This window comes from Cnephaeus nilssonii, assembly GCF_951640355.1.
Source record: "Cnephaeus nilssonii genome assembly, chromosome: 14".
In the NCBI taxonomy this organism is placed as follows: Eukaryota; Metazoa; Chordata; class Mammalia; order Chiroptera; family Vespertilionidae; genus Cnephaeus; species Cnephaeus nilssonii.
Window position 1 is genome coordinate 284044 of NC_137085.1, and position 18700 is coordinate 302743.

The window sequence follows — 18700 nt, forward strand, 5'->3', positions numbered from 1 at the left end:
CATTTCCCATGTGTTGTCTCTTCATTCCGTTTTGTTTATTTTCCTTTATTTGCTTTGATGCTTCCTCACTGACCCGTGAGTTATTTAGAAGTGAGATTGCCAAGTGTGAGATTTCCCTGTTTTGTGTTTCGCTGTTCCTTTTCGTCCGATTCCATGATGGTAAGAGAACGGACTGGGTCCTGCCTCACGGCCCAGGCGAGGTCTGTTTTGGTGACGGTTCCCTGGGCAGTTGAAGAGCTGTGTCCTGGCGTTGGGCGGAGTGTTCTGCGCGTGCCAGGCAGGCCTGTGGCTGGTTGTGGTGCTCAGGTCTCCTGTTGCAGGCCTGTCTGTGCTGATGGGTGTTGAAGCCCTAACTGGACCTGGAGCCTGTCTGCTTCCCTCTTCAGCTCTGTCCGCTTTCCTCCTGTCTGAGGTTTGTCGTCTTCCTGGGGGTGAGCCTTCACCACCCAGAAAGGGGGTCCCCAGCTGCCCCCAGGGGGCTAGTGCACTTGGTGGGAGGCGGGTAATGCTGTGGGTTCACAGTGGTTTCTGCCTCGCGTGACCTTGGACACTGCGTGCTTCCTCTGTGCCTCAGTTTCCCTGTTTGTAACGTGGAGACAGAAGTCTTGATTTAGTAGAATTGTGACACTTAAGTAACAGGCTCACGTGGAGCTTAAGGCCACTGGGTCCGAGATGGAGGCGGGCGGGGCCACGGTGCTGCTTCGTCGCCATAGCAGCAGGCCCGGTGCGCCCTCCGGAGACCGTGCCGGCGGCCTCACGGCCGTCTCCCCTTTGCCATCAGAGGGACACGTGTGTCGCTCCGCCCAGGGCTGCTGCTGGGTGCGCCCACGACCGTCCTGCCCGCCATCCTGCCCGTGGTCCTACCCAGCGCGCAGTGCTGGCCTGGCTTTCCTGTCGCCCACTCTCCCCTCGGGGACCCACACCTGCTTCTCGCTGCTCCTGAGGCCGTGGCCGTGAGGTCACGAAGTGGGGAGCTGCCCACGCCCCCTGGGGTTTGAGGGGCTGGTTTGCAATAGAGAAGATGGGGATGGGGACCCGCTGGTGTCTTTTTATGCCTTAGCCGTTGTTGTTAATGGCCCTCTGTCCTCCGGGGCGTGTTGAATGTGCGAGTCACGCTCGGTCATCTTTCCTTGGCTCAGATAACATCCCCGAGGACCTCAGGGACCCCTTCTACATCGACCAGTACGAGCAGGAGCACATCAAGCCGCCTGTCATCAAGCTCCTGCTGTCGGGCGAGCTGTACTGCCGCGTCTGCAGCCTCATCCTGAAGGGCGACCAGGCGGCCGCGCTGCAGGGGCACCAGTCTGTCATCCAGGCCCTGTCCCGGAAGGGCATTTACGTGATGGAGAGCGACGACACGCCCGTGACGGACCCCGACCTCAGCCACGCACCCATAAAGATGGTGAGTGCCTGCGCACCGCCCGCACTCACCCCACCCCCACCCAGGGTGTCGTGTGCATGTTTGGGGCCAGTGACGTCACGGCTTCCATTGCCATGGGCACTAGCGGGCGTGCCCAGCCCGTCATGTCGCCGGCTGTCCCTCTGCCGCTGCGCTGCATGGACGAGGCACGCTGAAACCTCAGGTGTGTCACGGTGCACAGGCGCGTGTGGCAGCTGGCCTAGGTCTGAGTGCGTGGCAGGCGCGTGTCCCGCGTGGCTGAGTAGTCTGGACCTGGGGAGAGCAGGTCCTCTTGGCTGACTCCGGGTGAGCGCCGAACGCCGCCCTGGGAGGTGTAGGCGTGTGGAGGTGAGCGCAGCCCTGGGAGGTGTAGGCGTGTGGAGGTGAGCGCAGCCCTGGGAGGTGTAGGCGTGTGGAGGTGAGCGCAGCCCTGGGAGGTGTAGGCGTGTGGATGTGAGCACCGCCCTGGGAGGTGTAAGCGTGTGGATGTGAGCACCGCCCTGGGAGGTATAGGCGTGTGGAGGTGAGCGCAGCCCTGGGAGGTGTAGGCGTGTGGAGGTGAAGGTGCCCTGGGAGGAGGCGTGTGGAGGTGAGCACCGCCCTCAGAGGTGTAGGCGTGTGGAGGTGCACTCTGCAGCGTTGGGAGGTGTCCCTGTTGTGCTCGTGCTGTCTGATTGTTTCCTGTGTACGTTGAGTATTTTGTGCCAAAATAACGTAGTCAATGCCTTTTGTCCTCTAAGCAGCCCCGCCCGCCCGTCTTTCTCTGAAAAGAGAGCCCCGCCCGGAGGTGCTTCTCCAGACCCTGGGCCTGAGCCGCGTGCGCTCCCTGCGCTGCCTCTGGGGGCGTTCCCTGCGTTCCGTTCCGTGGTCTCACTCTTGGTCCGGGTGGTGGTGTGCTGTGGGAAGAAACGGTGCAAAGGCACCGCGTGGTTTCAGTGCCAGCGCTGCTGACGGTGCCCAGGGGCCGTCGGTGGTGGTGCCGCCTCGTCAGGGCTCTCCGCCCTCTGTACCTTTACCGCAGCCCTGAAGGAAGGACCCCCGGCCCCCGGGACTGTCAGGGAGATGAGCAGGAGGACGAAGCCCCCCTTGCAGGGCACCAGGCTGGCCGACCCTGAGGCGGGGTAGCGAGCAGATGAGGCCTCTCTGTCTCCTCATGGGGAGAAAAGAGGAAGGAGTCTGAGGGGGGTCTGTGGGGCCTGGTGGGTGAGGCAGGTGGCAACTCTGACCGCCCTGCTTGCAGAGCGCCCACATGGCGATGGTGGACGCCCTCATGATGGCCTACACCGTGGAGATGATCAGCATCGAGAAGGTGGTGGCCAGCGTCAAGCGCTTCTCCACATTCAGTGCCTCGAAAGAGCTTCCGTACGACCTCGAGGATGCCATGGTGTTCTGGGTCAACAAGGTGAGTGCACCTGGCGGCCAGTCCTCGTGGTGATGCTGAGGTCCCCGCCCACAGGGGCCCCCAGGCTGCGTGTGCTGCGCCCAGAACTGCCTGCCGACGTTGGGCAGACCACAGGTGTCCCTGAGGAGCGGGTGCCCGGCCTGGGGGCTGAGGGTAGGAAATGCAGGCCTGGTGGGGTCCACATTGCTGCTCCTCCTCCTGTTGTCTTCCCTGCGCTTAAGGAGGCACTCGGTTTGACACGGTGTTTGGAGAGAAACGTGTCTTCTTAAATGCTGTTTTTCCTTTTATATTTAGAAGCTTGCAATGTAATCTTTCATGCAATGTATATAAAGAATGGTTAGCGGGGTGGGGTTGATGACAAATATGGGATACCTTAATCAATAAAGTAATTAAAAAAAATAAGAATGGTTATTTTTGCCCTGGCTGGTTTGACTCAGTGGCTAGAGCGTTGGCCTGTGGACTGAAGAGTCCCGGGTCCAATTCCGGTCAAGGGCACATGCCTGGGTTGTGGGCTCAATCCCCAGGGGGGGCATGCAGGAGGCAGCTGATTGATGATTCTCTCTCATCGTTGATGTTTCTATCTCTTTCCTGCTCCCTTCTGCTCTGAAATCAATAGAAGTATTTTTTTAATGGTTATTCTTAGTAGCATGTGATTATAGGGTTCCCTTACCAAAGCCTTTTGGTTTATTAAGTCTTATTTGCAAAAAGGTGTTCAGTTGGTGACACTTTGCTGCTAAAGACACAGAAGATGGAGCAGCTCCTGGTGGAGCTGTGAGCCAGACATCCTTGCACCATGTGGTTCCCGGTCGGGCACATGCCCGGGTGGTGGGCTCGATCCCCGGTGGGGGGCGTGCAGGAGGCAGCCGATCCATGGCTCTCCCATTGATGTTTCTCTCCCTCCCCCTCCTTACTGTTTACAGCAACACGGATGGGCCTGTAGGGTATTATGCTCAGTGAAATAAGTCAGAGAAAGACCAGTGCCCTGTGGTCTCACTGATACGTGGAATTGGGGGAAAGTGAACAAACAAAACAGAAACGGACCCAGAGACACTGGGAACAAGCTGGTGGTTGCCGGAGGGGAGAGGGTCAGGGGACGGAGGAAATAAAAACAGTGTGTGTGGGGCTAGTTATCTTTCTTTTTGGGTAAATTGCTTGCTTGTTCCCTTTGGCCACATTTCTTTGGGGAGGGTCTTCATTTCCAGTTGGATCCGGTTCTCATCGGTCGCGGTGTTGGTCATGGGCCCTTTTCCTCAGGGACCTCCCCCCGGGGGCTCTGCTTCCCGGTCCCTCGCTGGCATGTGCGAGGCCTCACAGCTGAGCAGCAGCACTGACACCTCCCGTGGGGTCGTCTGCCTTAAAGAGACGCCCTCGCCTTCTGCTCCAGTCTGTCTGGTGGACCGTGCCTTCTGCTTGCTGTTACCTCGACCCTCCCTCGGGCCCCCACCATCCTGCTGGGGTCACATGGACCCTCTGTCACATCAGACGTCCAGCGCAGATGCTCAGGTGTCACCTCAGGTGTGCGCGCGCTCGCTCACGGGGAGGTCCCGCACCCCCTGCCGTCCAGGCTCCTGGGGTGGACTCTGCAGGAGGAGATGCCACTCTCCTGGTGAGGTTGCAGCCTTTCCTGCTGCTGCATCCTGTCTGCCCTGGGGACTCCTTTTGGTTAATTTGATCTACATTGATTTTTCTTTTGTCTTTTTCAAGTATGTTTTTGTTAGTTTTTTTAGGGAGAGTGGAAAGGAGAAAGATAGAGAGAAACATTGAGGGAGAGACATCGGTCGGCTGCCTCCTGCACGCTCCACACTGGGGATGGAGCCCGCAACCTGGGCATGTGCCTGAGCGGGAATAGACCATGACCTGGTTCATGGGTCGATGTTCAATTCGTGAGCCACACCAGCTGGGCTGTTTTTTTCTTTTAAAAACCGTTTTCCTACCTTCTTTTTAAAATTTTATTACATTGATTGGGGTGACAGTGGTCAGCATGAACATGTAGGTTCCATGTCACAGGACCTGTGTATGCCTGTGTGCCCACCACCAAGGCCAGGTCTTCTCCTGCCGCCATGTATGGGGCCCCACCTCCTTGATGGGCATCCCCTGCGTGCACTCACTGTGCCTTGTTTCACGGTAAAAGGTTCAGCTCTGTGCCTCTCATCCCGTGGCTGTGACCGTGGCCTGTAAGCATGGCGAGTATTTCCCATGGTGTTACTTATAATGGCAGTTTTGATTTTATCTTTACCATAATTCCAGGAGAGGAGAGAGCACTTTACTTCTACAAGTTGTATGAGCTGCCCGAGGCGTGCGCCGTGAACGCGGGCCTCAGGTTACAGGGCTTCTTGTCCTGTCAGGGATGTCCGAGCAGCGCTTGCTCCTCAGTGGCAGCCCAGCTGATGTCTCATCAGGGGCCTCTGTCGGTGATGGAGGGCGGGAGGCGGCAGCCCGCATGGCGCTTGGGGGCATCTTGTTTTCCGCCCGTCGCAGGTCACCTGGAGTCCTCGGTTTCTGCGGGTGTAAGAGAGTCTAGGTAATGCCTGCTTCAGAGTCGGAGTGAGAGCAGTGAGGCTGGGTCCCGGGGGGAGATGTGGCTACCAGTGTCGGAAAGCAGTCACCTTGTTTAAAACATATGTTTTATTTCAGGGAGGAAGGGCGGAGAGAGAGACAGAAACATCCACAATGAGAGAGAATCATGGATCGGCTGCCTCCTGCATGCCCCCCACTGGGGATCGAGCCTGCAACCCAGGCGTGTGCCCTGACCGGAATTGAACCTGGGACCCTTCAGTCCGCAGGCTGACGCTCTATCCACTGAGCCACCAGTTAGAGCAGCAGTCACCTTTTAAGTGCGTTTTCTTCTCCTTCAGGTAAACCTTAAAATGAGAGAGATAACAGAGAAGGAGGTGAAGCTGAAGCAGCAGTTCCTGGAGAGTCCTGCTCATCAGAAGGTAAAGGGCAGGGCACCTCCTCCGTGTAGAGGGGCCACGCCTTCCTCACAGATGAGTCTCCTGCGCCGGCAGGCTGGCTCTGCGGCTCCTCGGGGGCAGAGGGCACGCAGCCTGCACCCTCTCCCTGGCAGGGCGTCCAGTGTGTAACCCGGGGGGTGAAGGGGTGTTGGGAGGTACGGGGCCCGGGAGTCGGCTTCTACCAGTCAGCAAGTGAGGTGCATGTTGCCGTCTGCCAGCGAGGGGGCGTGCATTGCCCTCGAGGTCCAGGGGGGCTGGCGTGGTGCCCTAAAGCCCTCGTGGGGTTGTGGCAGGGCCTGTGGCGCCTGAGGAAATGGTGCAGGTGGCTTTGGTGCGTCCCTGTCACTTCTGTCCTTTCTTCCCTGACATGGTTTTTCTGGTCAAGCACGTGCAGGACTGGAACCACCTTCCCTACATGCATGCACGGCGTGGCCCAGCCATGGCTGCGGTCTGCCCGTGTCCCCTGGCTGTGGGGATGCGTGGGCACCGCATGCGTGACCGTGTTTGTTCCTCCCGCTCTCCGACGAGGCAGACGACGCGCTGCGCCCCCCTCGGTGCCCAGGCGTCCGCCATGGTGCCCAGCCGCACCAAGTTCCCGGAGTGTCCATTGCTCCCAGAGCCTCGTGTAGAGGTGCCCGTACCTTCCCCTTTGGGTCACGGGCACCGATCCCTCGTGTTCACACTGCACCCACGTGTGTACGCCGTCTGTCCGTCCGCACGTGGGCCTGTCCCGCTGACCCTCCTCTCCTGCCTTCTCCCCTGCCTCCCGAGCAGTCTCCCTCCAAGTGGTACTGGAAGCTGGTGCCCGTAAGTGGACTCCGTGCCCTGCTGCCATCAGACGCCATCCTGTGCCGCCACCTGCTTCCATTCCCCGTCGCTCGCCCAACCTGTCTGTGTCTGGATGTCCTGGTGTAGTTGCACTTTGTGCCGTGTGGGTGCGGCCTGCGTCGGGCTGACAGGCTTGGCTTCCCGCGGTGGGCACTGGGAGTTCTGGGTCGCATTCACAGGCAGCGTGCAGTCAGGTGTGCCAGATAGGGCTTGTGTTTCAGCTCCTGGGCGCTCGTGACTCACCGTGATGAACGTGAATGTAAAGCAGGGTCTTCTCTTCTGAGAAGGACTGACCAACTCCAGGCGACTGTGTTTTTGTTGTTGTTAACCCTCTCCTGAGCATAGTTTTTCCTTTTTTTTGTTTTGTTTGTTTGTTTGGTGTTTGGTTTTGGGGTTTGTTTGTTTTTAGAGAGAGTGGAAGGGAGGGAGGTAGGAGGAGAAAGAGAGAGAAATATTGATGTGAGAGAGACATCAATTGGTTGCCTCCTGCAGGCATCCTGCCGGGGCTGGGATCCAACCTGCAACCTGGGTACGTGCCCTTGATCAGGAATCAAACCTGGGACCCGTCAGTCCGCAGGCCGGTCGCCAACCATAGAGCCACACCGGCCAGGGCCCAAGCGCTCTTTGTTTTGACCTTTCTGATGTGACCGGCCCTAATGGTGACCTGCCGTGTCTTAGTGCCCGCAGCACAGCCTTCTGGGAAAGGTGATCACCGCTGCCGCCTGCGCGGTGGGGAGGCCACCCTCCTTCCTGGCAGGGGTCCTGGGTCCCCACAGTGAGAAGGGAATTTCCCGTGAGAGGAAGCGAAGGGGCGGCTTGGCCCAGCCCTGGCTGCTCCGTGGTGCCGCCCTGCAGGCACAGAGGGGGCATGCGAGAGGAGGCCCTGGCACACAGCACTTCGGAGGCAGGCAGCTTAGCCTCCGAACTCTGCCCCCGGGCGGTGCCCTGGGCCAGGCTGGCAGATGGGTCCCCTGAGCAGTGGTCCGGCTGCTTTGTGGCTGATGGTTTTGCTCTGAGATGTTAATAACAGGGAAGAAGCATTTTATGGATATTTCCATGTCTTTTAAATTTTTTTTTTTTTAAAGCCAAGGAGCGAAATGTTACAAGTTACGAGGTTTAGGAAGGACTAGTGGAAACCCAGCTGTCCTACGGGAAGGCAGGTTCAGAGCAGAGCTGTGTGGCGCTGACCAGGGAGGCCCGCAGCCGGCCCTTAGTTCCGTGTCGTGGTTGACCCCTCGCTGTCGGGCCACAGCGCCCAGCCAGTGGGCGGCGAGGATTGCGGGGAAAGGTCTGGCAGGGCGGCAGGTTCTGAGGCTTCAGCTCGTCACCCCACGGCTAGAGGTTTCACAAACTGACCGGCCGGTGGTCAGGTACACGGTTTCCCTGGTTCTAAGGTCACTCCATCCATCTTCAGCCGAGAAATCATGTGCTTCACTGCATGCCGTGGTCATCACCGTGTGTGCTGTGTGTCCGTGTGGGAGCTGGCCTGGCGCATGCCCGCGTCTGCATGCTGGGGCGGGACCGCTGCCAGCCTCCGCCACGGGCGAGAAACAAGTGAACGTCTGCGGCGGAGCAGCCGAGGGAGCCGCTCCTCATCTCCGCAGGGCGCTGCCGGGCCTTTCACGCGGTGTCAGCCGGTGGCTCTGCACTGCTGCCCGGGAGGCGCCTTGATCCTCCGGTCACATCCTCTGGAACAGAGCCCCGCGCCAGGGCAGCTGCCGGCTTCCTCCTGCGCCGGCCTGGCCCCCATAGCCTCCCCCCCATGTAATGTGGTTTGTGAATGTTAATGCAGAAAACGGGGGTAGCAAGACTGCGCCCCCTCCCAGGCGGCCTGGCCTGCACTCCTCACCTGCCCGTGGAGATGGGGCTTGGGGCAGCCCAACCTGGCACACGCCTCCCCTGAAGCGGGTGCAGAGACCCTGAGAAGCACGGGTTCTGCGTGGGCCCCGCCCGCGAGCTCCGTCTCCTGCTCCCGGCACCACTGACCTCGTGCACGAAATTGTCTGACCTGCTCTCGGGCATTTCTCAACCGCACGCTGAAGCCATTTGTATTCTCTTACCGCCGGCACGGTGAGCGCTGCCAGCACTGAGCAGGACTGCTCGGCTTCAAGTGACAGGACGTTCGTTCACACTTGTTTCTCCTCCGCGTGCAGCAGCGGCTCTGGGAGTGGAGACGGGTCCCGCCCCTCTGCCGGCACCTTAGAGCGAGGCGCCGCTGCCTTAGCGGCTGATGACTCAGCCGGGGTTGCCACGAGCCAGTTCCCAGATCTTGACATGTGGGTTCTGGGCAAAGTATGTAATCCCGACACTTGAGCTTTTCCCCTACAACTGCCTTGTTCCAAGCATTGTCCAGAGCATTGCGCTCTCGACCCGGTCTGCCTGGGACGTGGGTGGGAGGGGGCGCCTCATGCGTAGAGTCTGCCTTTTGTCGACCACAGGTGCGCTACCGCCGAGAGCACCTGTCGGCGAGGCAGCCGCCCCACTTCCCGCTGCTGGAGGACCTGATGCGAGACGGCAGCGACGGGGCCGCCCTGCTGGCCGTGGTCCACTACTACTGCCCCGAGCACATGAAGCTGGACGGTGAGTGCAGAATGCCCCACCACACCGCGTCCTTGGTGCCACGGCAGGGCTGGGTGGAGACGGTTGGGGATGAAGTGCTCAGTGTTGATGGCACTGCTCTGGTCACGTGGTGCAGGCGCTGGGGTGGGTCTCCACTCTGAGGCCTTATTCTTGCTCCGTAATTAGTGCTAATTGGGGGAGAGGCTTTGAGGCCATCAGCACCCTGTTTCCCAAGTGTCGTCCATGGCGGTCTCTCCCGCATGCTGCCAGCATCCCCGCGAGGTGCGCTGCCTCAGGGACGCGATGGTACTCAGGGTCACGTCCCTCGCCCCCATGGCTCTGTTGCTCAGGTCGCCCCAGATTCAGGGGGTGGGTTTTGAAGAACAGGAGGGTGGGCCAAGCTGTGTTGAGCTTTACTCAGCTAAGCCTGTGTGATTGGGCTCAGGAGTAGTCATGTGACTGTGGGAAGGTCCACATCTCACAGGCGAGGGGACTGGCCTGTGCAGAATGTGGGCCCAGAGGCGCCTGTGTGGGGAGTGCAGTGAGGCCTCCCCAGGAGACGGAGCCCCCCACTGTGCAGGAAAGACCTGACCCTGAAAAGCCAAACTTGAGAACTTTGAAAGAAAACAGGAAAACAGTTTTATAACGTTGTTGGGATGGATTACTTACTTAAATTACAAAAAAGCACGAATAATAGAAAAGATTCTTGTATTTAAATTAAGCATATGAAAACTCAGTGGCACAGGACATTATAAACAAACTTGTGATAAACCGGATCCGTGAGAAAGTAGTTGTCAAAGGATCGTCACACAGCCCTTTTGTAACCATCTATATATATAAAAGGCAAGTGACCGGGACAACCGGAATGACCGGTCACTGTGACGCACACTGCAGCCGGCCAACTGGTCAAATAGGAGGCGGGGCTGGCTGGCCAACCTGCCGTGGTTCCTCCCCCTGGCTGCCCAGCCCCCATCTGGGGTGGGGCTGGCTGACCAACCTCCTGCATCCCCTCCCCAAGGCCAGCCCAGACCCAATCAGCCCCAATTGGGGTAGGCTGGCCAGACCCCACCCGTGCACAAATTCGTGCACTGGGCCTCTAGTCTTATATAATAATCCTTCCTATATAATAAAAGAGTAATATGCAAATCGACCGAACGGCAAAACAACCGAACAACCAATCAAAGCGTAATATGCTAATGATATGCTAAGGCTGCTCAACCACTCACTATGACATGCTCTGACCACCAGGGGGCAGACAGCCAACTGGTCGACCAGTCGCTATGACGTGCACTGACCACCAGGGGGCAGATGCTCCGACCGGTAGGTTAGCTTGCTGCTGGGGTCCAGCCGATCAGGACTGAGTGAGATGGGCCAGACATGCCCTGGAGCCCTCCCACGGTCCCTCCCCGGCCCCATCGTGCACCAGTGGGGTCCCTCACCCTGGGCTGCACCGTCTCGCAATATGGGACCCTGTGGGGGATGTCAGCCAGTTTCAGCATGATCCCGCAGGCCACTCCCCTAGGGAGGGCGCCAAACGCAGGGCTCATGGCTGGCGAGCGCTGCTGCGGCAGTGTGAGCCTCTCCCGATAGGGACTGATTGGGCCTGATTGGGCGCCAGCCCACAGCAGGCACAGTGGGGCCGGGATGAGCGGGAGCGGCAGGTAGGAGCTGCAGGCAGCATTGGACTGCGGGTTTTGGCCCGATCCCTGCAGGCCACCCAGAGGGACCCCACTCGTGCACGAATTCGTGCACTGGGTCTCTAGTCTATATATATAAAAGGCTAAGTGTTTGTCCAACTGGTAGCTATTGTGCGCACTGACCACCAGGTGACAGATGCTCAACACAGGAGCTGCCATGACGTGCACTGGACATTTAACCCTTTGCACTCGCTTGCTTTTTTCTCGATTCCTTTATTTTAATGCTAACCGTGTCGAGTCACACTCGACATCCGAGTGCAAAAATAAATGGCTCCATGGACATGGCGCCGACAGTTCAACACTCGGCTTCCCCAAGTGGGACACAGGCCCCACCACCACCCTGGAGCAACACCCCACCAAATCTCAGCCAATGCTGCCAAGACCCCATGGTGCAAAATACGGCCTACAGCCCAGCCCAGCCCCAAACGGTGGCTGTGGGCGCCGGGTAATGACGTCACGTAGCAATGCCCAGCTTCCTCTCCCTGACGACTAGCCTTGCAGTTTCTTCAGCCCAGGAACACGACTTGCTTTATAGCCAGGTGCAAACATTTCACACTTTAACCAAATGTCTGTGAAGCATTTTCCCGTGCCTCATCTCATTTGATCCTCACAGAAGTCCTGGAGTAGGTAAATAGGAGACTTGGTGGAATCCTATTTTCTTTTCATTAGCTGGAAAACGGAGATTTAGAAAGTTTAGAAACTTGACCCGACTGAACAGAAGTAAGAAATGGTGGACCTTGACAATGACTTCAGGTTTTCTCACTGCACAGAATATAGTCAGACACTGCTGCAGTTAAATATTTCACCCTTTGTTCTCCCTGTGTGATCTACAATAACAATCTGCTTCGTGTTGGTATTTACTGCTGTGTTCCTGACAATGACCTGGAAGAGAAGTTGGGGTGCTTCACTGGGCTGGAAAAAGTTTAGCTAAATCAGAAAGTGGGTCTAATTAAGCAAGTTTATTCTCTATAAAAGGCTAAGTTGACTCATGCATGCACGGTACATATAAAGCTCTTGCTGGCGCCAGTTGCACGCGTGTGTTTCAATATGTCATTGTCGATCGTGATTTTGGTTGACACTTCTATTATAGAGAAAGGGTGAATAGCGATATTAAAATATTCTAATTCCTTTCAATGTGCACGAATCCATGCACCAGGCCACTAGGGGTACATAAGGAACTCCTACAAATCAGTAAGAAAAAGGCAGATAATCAGAGCTGCAGGGAGAACAGGCTTTTCACAGAGAGGAGGCCAGCACACAACCCAGCAACATGCATCTCACACCCACCGGGTGGAGGGGGGCGGTTGGCCTGGGCGACCTCAGCTGCAGGTGCCGAGAGCGCATGATTGGTTTTTTTTTGTTGTTGTTGTTTTTTTTTACAGAGAGGAAGGGAGAGGGATAGAGAGTTAGAAACATCGATGAGAGAGAAACATCGATTGGCTGCCTCTTGCACACCCGCTACTGGGGATGTGCCCGCAACCAAGGTACATGCCCTTGACCGGAATCGAACCTGGGACCTTTCAGTCCGCAGGCCGACGCTCTATCCACTGAGCCAAACCGGTTTTGGCGCATGATTGGTTTTCATGGCGTCTTCCGTGACAGTAAAACTGCCCAAGCTAACGCCTGAGTCCCGCCCGTCGGCCGGATCTGGTGGAAACGTACTGAGCTGAGGGAGCAAACAGGCTGCACAGGGGCAGCACGTGCCTCCAGGAGTGAGTGTGAGGGAGCGGTCAGGAGCGTGCTGGTGCGGGCACAGCGAGTGGGAGGGCCACGCCACTTCGGGGGCGGCGGCCTGGGGAGCTGGGCTTCGCTGCCGACAGGGCAGGATGTGAGTCAGACACGGTATGACGGTGATATTTGTTCCATCCGGTACAGGGCACCTGGGGGCTGATCTAAAACATTTGTCATATTTCGTGATCAGAACTTGTAAAAAGAAACATCTCTCAGCACTAGACGTGTGCACCGGTGCTCAGCTCGTAACTGGCTCCTCTGGGGCTCCCAGTGCTGGACGTCGTCAGAACAGAAGCCCCGAGTCTGGGCGCTCGAGTCTCACCTGCGCATCGTCCAGCCCTCGGAGAGGACGTCCTAGGAGCCCAGTTCCTGCGTTGACTTCCTCGGGTCCCTCCCTATTTCCTGGCAGAATTCATGTAAATTGTCGCTGCAGCTGCTTCTGACGGCGTATTGCGCTGTCCTAGCTGTCCTAGTGGCTCTTGCCTGAGGGCCCCCCACAGAGCACCCGCCCCGGGAGGCCTGGCACCTGCAGGGCAGCCAGCTTCCCCCGCCTGTGCCATTCCGTGGGCGCGCCTGGCATGTCTCAGTTTATGCCCCTCCCCCATCACAGGTAACTCATGCAGGGTCCCCGATGGTTAAACATGAACCAGCTTTATGCGCGTCCTTTTACAAACTGAAGGGTGGTGGTTGCTGTCCATTTTGGAGGCCCAGGCTTAGATCTCAAGTAATTGCTGTTGTGCTGATTAGATCTGGACAGTTTGGTTCCGATCCTGAGGCTCCTCGGGTCTTTGTGCCGAGTGGTTGCTGTCTGTAGTCAGTCCCTGTGGCGCTGAACTCTCGGCATCGGGACCTCAACACCCTCGACCTGCTTTTCTGTCTCCGTTAGACGTGTGCTTGAAGGAGGTCACGTCGATGGCTGACAGTCTGTACAACATCCGGCTGCTGCGGGAATTCTCGAACGAGTACCTGAACAGGTGCTTTTACCTCACCTTGGAAGACATGCTGTACGCTCCCCTGGTGCTGAAGGTAACCGTGACCGCGGAGCACACGCTTCTGACGCCCTGCGTGCACAGCGGCTCACGCGCCCTTGGTTCTGTTTTCCTCGCAGCCGAACGTGATGGTCTTCATTGCCGAGCTCTTCTGGTGGTTTGAGAACGTCAGGCCCGACTTTGTTCAGCCCAGGGACGTCCAGGAGCTGAAAGACGGTGAGTGAGGCTGGCTTCTGTTTCCCGTGAGTCTCCGTCCTCGTCCCGGGCGCTCCCTGCGTTTCTGTGCAGCGATGGTGCGGGTGTGAACGGCTGCATTCGGGGGTAGAGCCCAGCCTGTCTGAGGGGCCCCGGGACCTGCTGAGCGTCTGGGAGGCGGGGCAGCTGGGCTGAGTCTGCTGGCTGTTCCCGCCCGCAGGGTCTCCCGTTTGCCCCCAACAAGGCAGGACGCACCCCTGTTCCCCAGAGTAAGGGCCTGCCGCCTGGAGACTCGGCTTCCAGGAGGTGATGCGGGCGAGCGTGTTCCTTCCTGTGGTTCCCCGTAAAGACTGTCGAGAGGTTAGCTCAGGGGGAAGTGGTCATGCAGCCCCAATAAATTAGGCCTTTATTTCATTGAAAGAAGATAAAAAGTAAGAAAAAGAATCACCTGTTCGCACAGCAGATACTTGCACGCCGACAGCGGGTAACCGGCCCCTGGCCACACAGGAAGCTCCCTGCCGCGTGAGCGAAGGCACTCCGTGACCGTGGGCTCCACGTGCCCGTTGCTCACGGAAGGCGCTCACCTCCTCCGGTCCCAGCAAGCCCGCTGAGGCCGCGCCGGCCCGAGGAGGGTCCGCGCGTCCTTCCGCCCTGTGCCAGCTCAGGCCTCCGCACTGAGCTCACACCAGGGTTCGGAGAAGCTTGGTTTAAGTAAAAGCGATGTTGTTTCTGGTGCTTATGCAAGGGCAGGGTTTGTAGGTGCTTCTTGCCGATGTAAGGAACTGACTCATGTGGACGTTTCTGCAAAATTTCTATTTCTGCAGCAAAAACAGTGGCACACCAAAAAAGCAGCCGACCGCCCGTCCCCATCTCCAATGCCACCAAGCGCAGCTTCCTGGGCGGCCCCGCGGGGGCGGCGAGCCCGGCTGAGCCGCCGTCCCCTGCTCAGCCACCGGCCGAGGGCTGCCCCAGGCAGCACCTGCACCTCGAGGAGCCGGACCCCCTGTGAGTTGTCTGTGGCTTTCGGCGCTGAGTCATGGTCTCTGCCCTTGTCTTGTGCCTCTTCTTGGGGTCTTCCTCCCGCCCAGCCTCTGGCCGGCCCCTCCCAGAGGCAGGAGGGGCGGGAGGCACGCTCGAATGTTGCTGTGAAAATTGGAAACTCGGGTTTTTATCATCGACGGCGACCAGAAGCCAGCTGTCCCAGCTGCAGTTTTCAGTTACTTATCCCAGGTGTGCCGTCCTTGGTCCTCTCTGGTTTCTTCCTTTTTAATAATTAATTTTTATCAAGAACCAGTGAAATTCCTACAGATGGTGTGAGTTTGTGACGGTCTGTGGTTCCCTTTGGCCGTGAAGTTGCTAACGCACCGGTTTCTCTCCTCATAGGGGGAGAGGGACCTCTGCCTTCAGCCCATCGCATCCCTTACTGCCCCTGCGGCAGCGGCAGCAGAGGGCGGCACCGGGGGAGGACCCGCCGGGTAAGAGCGGCCTGGCCTCCTCCTCACGCAGTTTCTGGAACAGCAGTTCTTGGGGCGAAGCAGGCGGGGTGTTAGTGAGGACTGTGCCGGAGAGAGCTCAGACGGACCCATGTGCCGTGGAGTCTGTTGTCCTCAGTGGGAATACCATGAGCTGTGTGAGGTGCACGGGGTCGCTGTGTGTGCCTGAGCCAGAACCGAGGTGCGCTTATGGTGACTTAAAGGTCGGGCCATTTTGTTTCGCTGTTGAGTGCACGTTACTCACCGTTGACACTGGAAAGTTACCGTGTGTGACGGTCTGCTCTCGGTGGGCAGTTTGGGTGCGTGGTGGTGCATTTCCGTGGGAAACGGTTACTGTGCTGACAAGTTTCAAAGGACATAACCTTGGCTTCCTCCTGCTGAGCACATCCCTGCCTCTTCCGCCTGCAGATGAGCGACACCGGTCCAACTCCTTGACCCGCGTGGACGGGCAGCCACGGGGAGCAGCGGTAGCGTGGCCAGAAAAAAAACACAGGTGAACCGTGTGAAATGTTCCTTAGACTAACAGCGTCTCCTGCTGTGGCCTAGACCCCCAGGCCCCGGGAGCACGGAAGCCCGGAGGGTGTGCACGGGCAGCGGCGAGGGCACCCTGGCGGGTGGTGAGTCAGCCGGTGTGAGGACCCACCGGGCAGGGCCGGGACTTGCCAAAGTGCGGCCGCACTGCTCTCCACACTAACTCCAGGGTTTTAGGAAATGGGGTCCTTTTTCATGTAATAGGTTTTTTTATTGCAATTTTTAATCAGAAATGTTTTAGCTTTAATTTCTAGTATGATAAACATTGACTAGTAAGGATAAATGTAACAAGTAAAAGCTCTTTGGGGTCCTCAGTCGTTTTTAAGGGTGTAAAGTGGTCCTGGGAGCGAAGTGTTGGAGAGTCGCTCCCTGAAGCCAGCTCTGCCCTCGGCTCAGGGCAGGGGGTCTAGCTCCACAGTTGAGGTTCCCAGCTGAGCTGCTGGCTCACTGCTGGAGTCCCTCCGGCTGACTGGCTTCTCCCGCTGCAGGCCTGCATCTCAGCCGGCGCCGTTCGCGCTGCACCACGCTGCGAGCTGCGACGCGGACCCCAGCTCTGGCGACAGCGTCAGCTTGGCCCGCTCCATCAGCAAGGACAGCCTGGCATCCAACATCCTCCCCCTGACCCCGCAGAACCAGCCACAACCCCCCGCCCTGAGGGCCAGCGGGAAGAGCCTCCTGAACAATGTCGACATCGAGGACGAGGACGAAGAGCTCGTGGCCATCGTCAGGACAGACGGGGCTCCCCACGGCAGTGACCTGGGCCCCGCGACCAGTGCCAGGCCTCCCCAGAGACCGGCGGGCCCCGTGGAGAGCAAGCCCGACAGTTTCTTCCTGGAGCCGCTGATGCCGGCCGTGCTGCGGCCCGCCAAGGAGAAGCAGGCGGTCAGCAAGGAGGACGAGTGCGGGGAAGGGCGGCTGAGGAGCTGCGCGGCCAGGAGGCCCAGCGAGGGCCCGCCTCTGGGGCGGAGGAAGGCGCCCGGCAGCTACGGCACTCGTGACTTGAATAGGACTTTCACCCCGATTTCCTCCGCGGAGCTGTGTGCCGAGGCGGGGCCGCAGGTCGGGGAAGCCCGCGGGGAGCCTCTGGCCAGCGGCAGTTTCGATCCATCATCTCAGGGACAGTCCCCCGACGGCTTCTTTCTTCACGTGGCCAGAGCCGACGAGGCCCCGGAGGGCAGGCTGCACAGTAGCCGGGCGAGAAGCCCACTTGCCCGCGACCCGGAACCGTGGACCGTCCTGAGGCAGGACTCGGACTCGGATGTCGCAGAGCTGGAGGAGGCCGAGCACGACTTCCTCGGGGCGGACCTCCCTGTGCTGATGGGGCGGTACGCGGGCGAGGAGGAGTCGGCCAAGCTGCAGGAGGACATGCAGGTGAAGGAGCACGAGGACAAGGACGGCGCCAGCGGCCGCTCCAGCCCCTGCCTGAGCACCATCTCCCAGCTCAGCGGCGCCTCCGTGGCCAGCGGGAGCGCGAGAATGACCAGCTTCGCAGAGAGGAAGCTCCAGAGGCTCAGCAGCTGTGAGACCAAGTCCAGTACGAGCAGCTCCCAGAAGACCACGCCGGATGCCTCGGAGAGCTGCCCGGCCCCGCTGACCACGTGGAAGCAAAAGAGGGAGCAGAGCCCCGGCCGGCAGGGCAGGGACCACGCCAGCCTCCTGGCCTCGGAGCTGGTGCAGCTGCACATGCAGCTGGAGGAGAAGCGGAGGGCCATCGAGGCCCAGAAGAAGAAGATGGAGGCGCTGTCCGCCCGGCAGCGCCTGAAGCTGGGCAAGGCCGCCTTCCTGCACGTGGTCAAGAAGGGCAAGGCCGAGGCCGGCCCCCAGCCCCTGAAGCCAGAGCCCAACGAGGAGGACTTCAGCGGTGCTGTGTCCAAGACCGAGGAATTCCTGGCTAGGGAGCAGGGCCGGGGAGACGTGGGCGAGGGTCAGGATGCGGACAGAGAGGGCCTGGCGCTCCTGCAGCAGCACAGGCAGGACCCGGCCGCGCTGCCCGAGCTGGAGAAGAGTAAGGCGCTGTCCGCGGCCCTCCTGGAGGTGGCCGGGGACGGGCTGGACGCGGGCGAGGGGGACCTCTCCATCGAGAAGCTCAACGAGACCATCAGCACGCTGCAGCAGGCCATCCTGAGGATCTCCCAGCAGCAGGAGCAGCTGCTCATGAAGTCCCCTGTGCCCCCCACCCCCGGGGTCCGAAACAACGCCACGGACCCCAAAGTCAAGGCGTCCATCCACTTTGTGGAGCCACTGTCTCCAACGGGAGTGACGGGGCACCGCCGGCCTCCCCGTCTGGGGCAGGGTCGGAACTCCCGGGCGGGGCGACCCGCTGAGCTAAAGGTCACAAAAGACAGGCAGCAGGGCTCCCGAAGTAAGACCCCGACGCCCAGCGTGGAGGCCCTCCCGCACCTGCGGTCCTTCCCGCCGCGGACGCCCCCCGACCCGGGCTGGGATGGGGTGGCAGACCCCGGGAGCGGCCCTCCCGAGAAGGGCTTCTTGGACAGCTACCGGCTCCACGATGCCAGCAACCAGCGGGCGCTCACCTTGCCCTCGCCCAAAGACGCCAACATCCTGTCGGAGCAGATGAGCCTCAAAGAAGCGCTGGGCCTGGGCCTGAAAGACGTGGGGCTCGGGGCCCCCGCTGTCTCGGGAAAGGAGGGCGTCCCTGCGGACGGGCCCCCGCGGAGCAAGGCCAGCCTCATCGAGGTGGACCTGTCGGACCTGAAGGCCCCCGACGAGGACGGGCCGCCGGGCCCCGAGAGCTCGGTGGACCTCAGCGCGGACGGCGACCAGAAGTCGGGTGTCGGCTTCTTCTTCAAGGTGAGCTGCTGGCGGCCGTGTCCGGTGTGGCCAGGTCCCCACTGCCCCTGAGCGGTGAGGGTGCACCAAGACCTTCACTCAGGGCCGGGCCGCAGGCGCAGACGGGGGTGA

At 59.5% G+C, this 18700-nt stretch overlaps 1 protein-coding gene across 2 annotated transcripts in view; it reads left to right on the forward strand.

Moving 5' to 3' along the window:
• CAMSAP1 (calmodulin regulated spectrin associated protein 1) overlaps positions 1-18700 on the forward strand; it is a 29182-nt gene that overhangs the window by 5494 nt on the left and 4988 nt on the right. Inside the window, exons 2-11 of one of the 2 annotated variants that reach the window (XM_079790113.1) lie at positions 1140-1402; positions 2640-2801; positions 5657-5737; positions 9022-9163; positions 13457-13596; positions 13679-13775; positions 14579-14759; positions 15138-15229; positions 15656-15740; positions 16267-18589. In XM_079790113.1, the coding sequence (XP_079646239.1) occupies positions 1140-1402; positions 2640-2801; positions 5657-5737; positions 9022-9163; positions 13457-13596; positions 13679-13775; positions 14579-14759; positions 15138-15229; positions 15656-15740; positions 16267-18589 (3566 nt within the window). The other variant, XM_079790114.1, reaches the window with a different exon arrangement.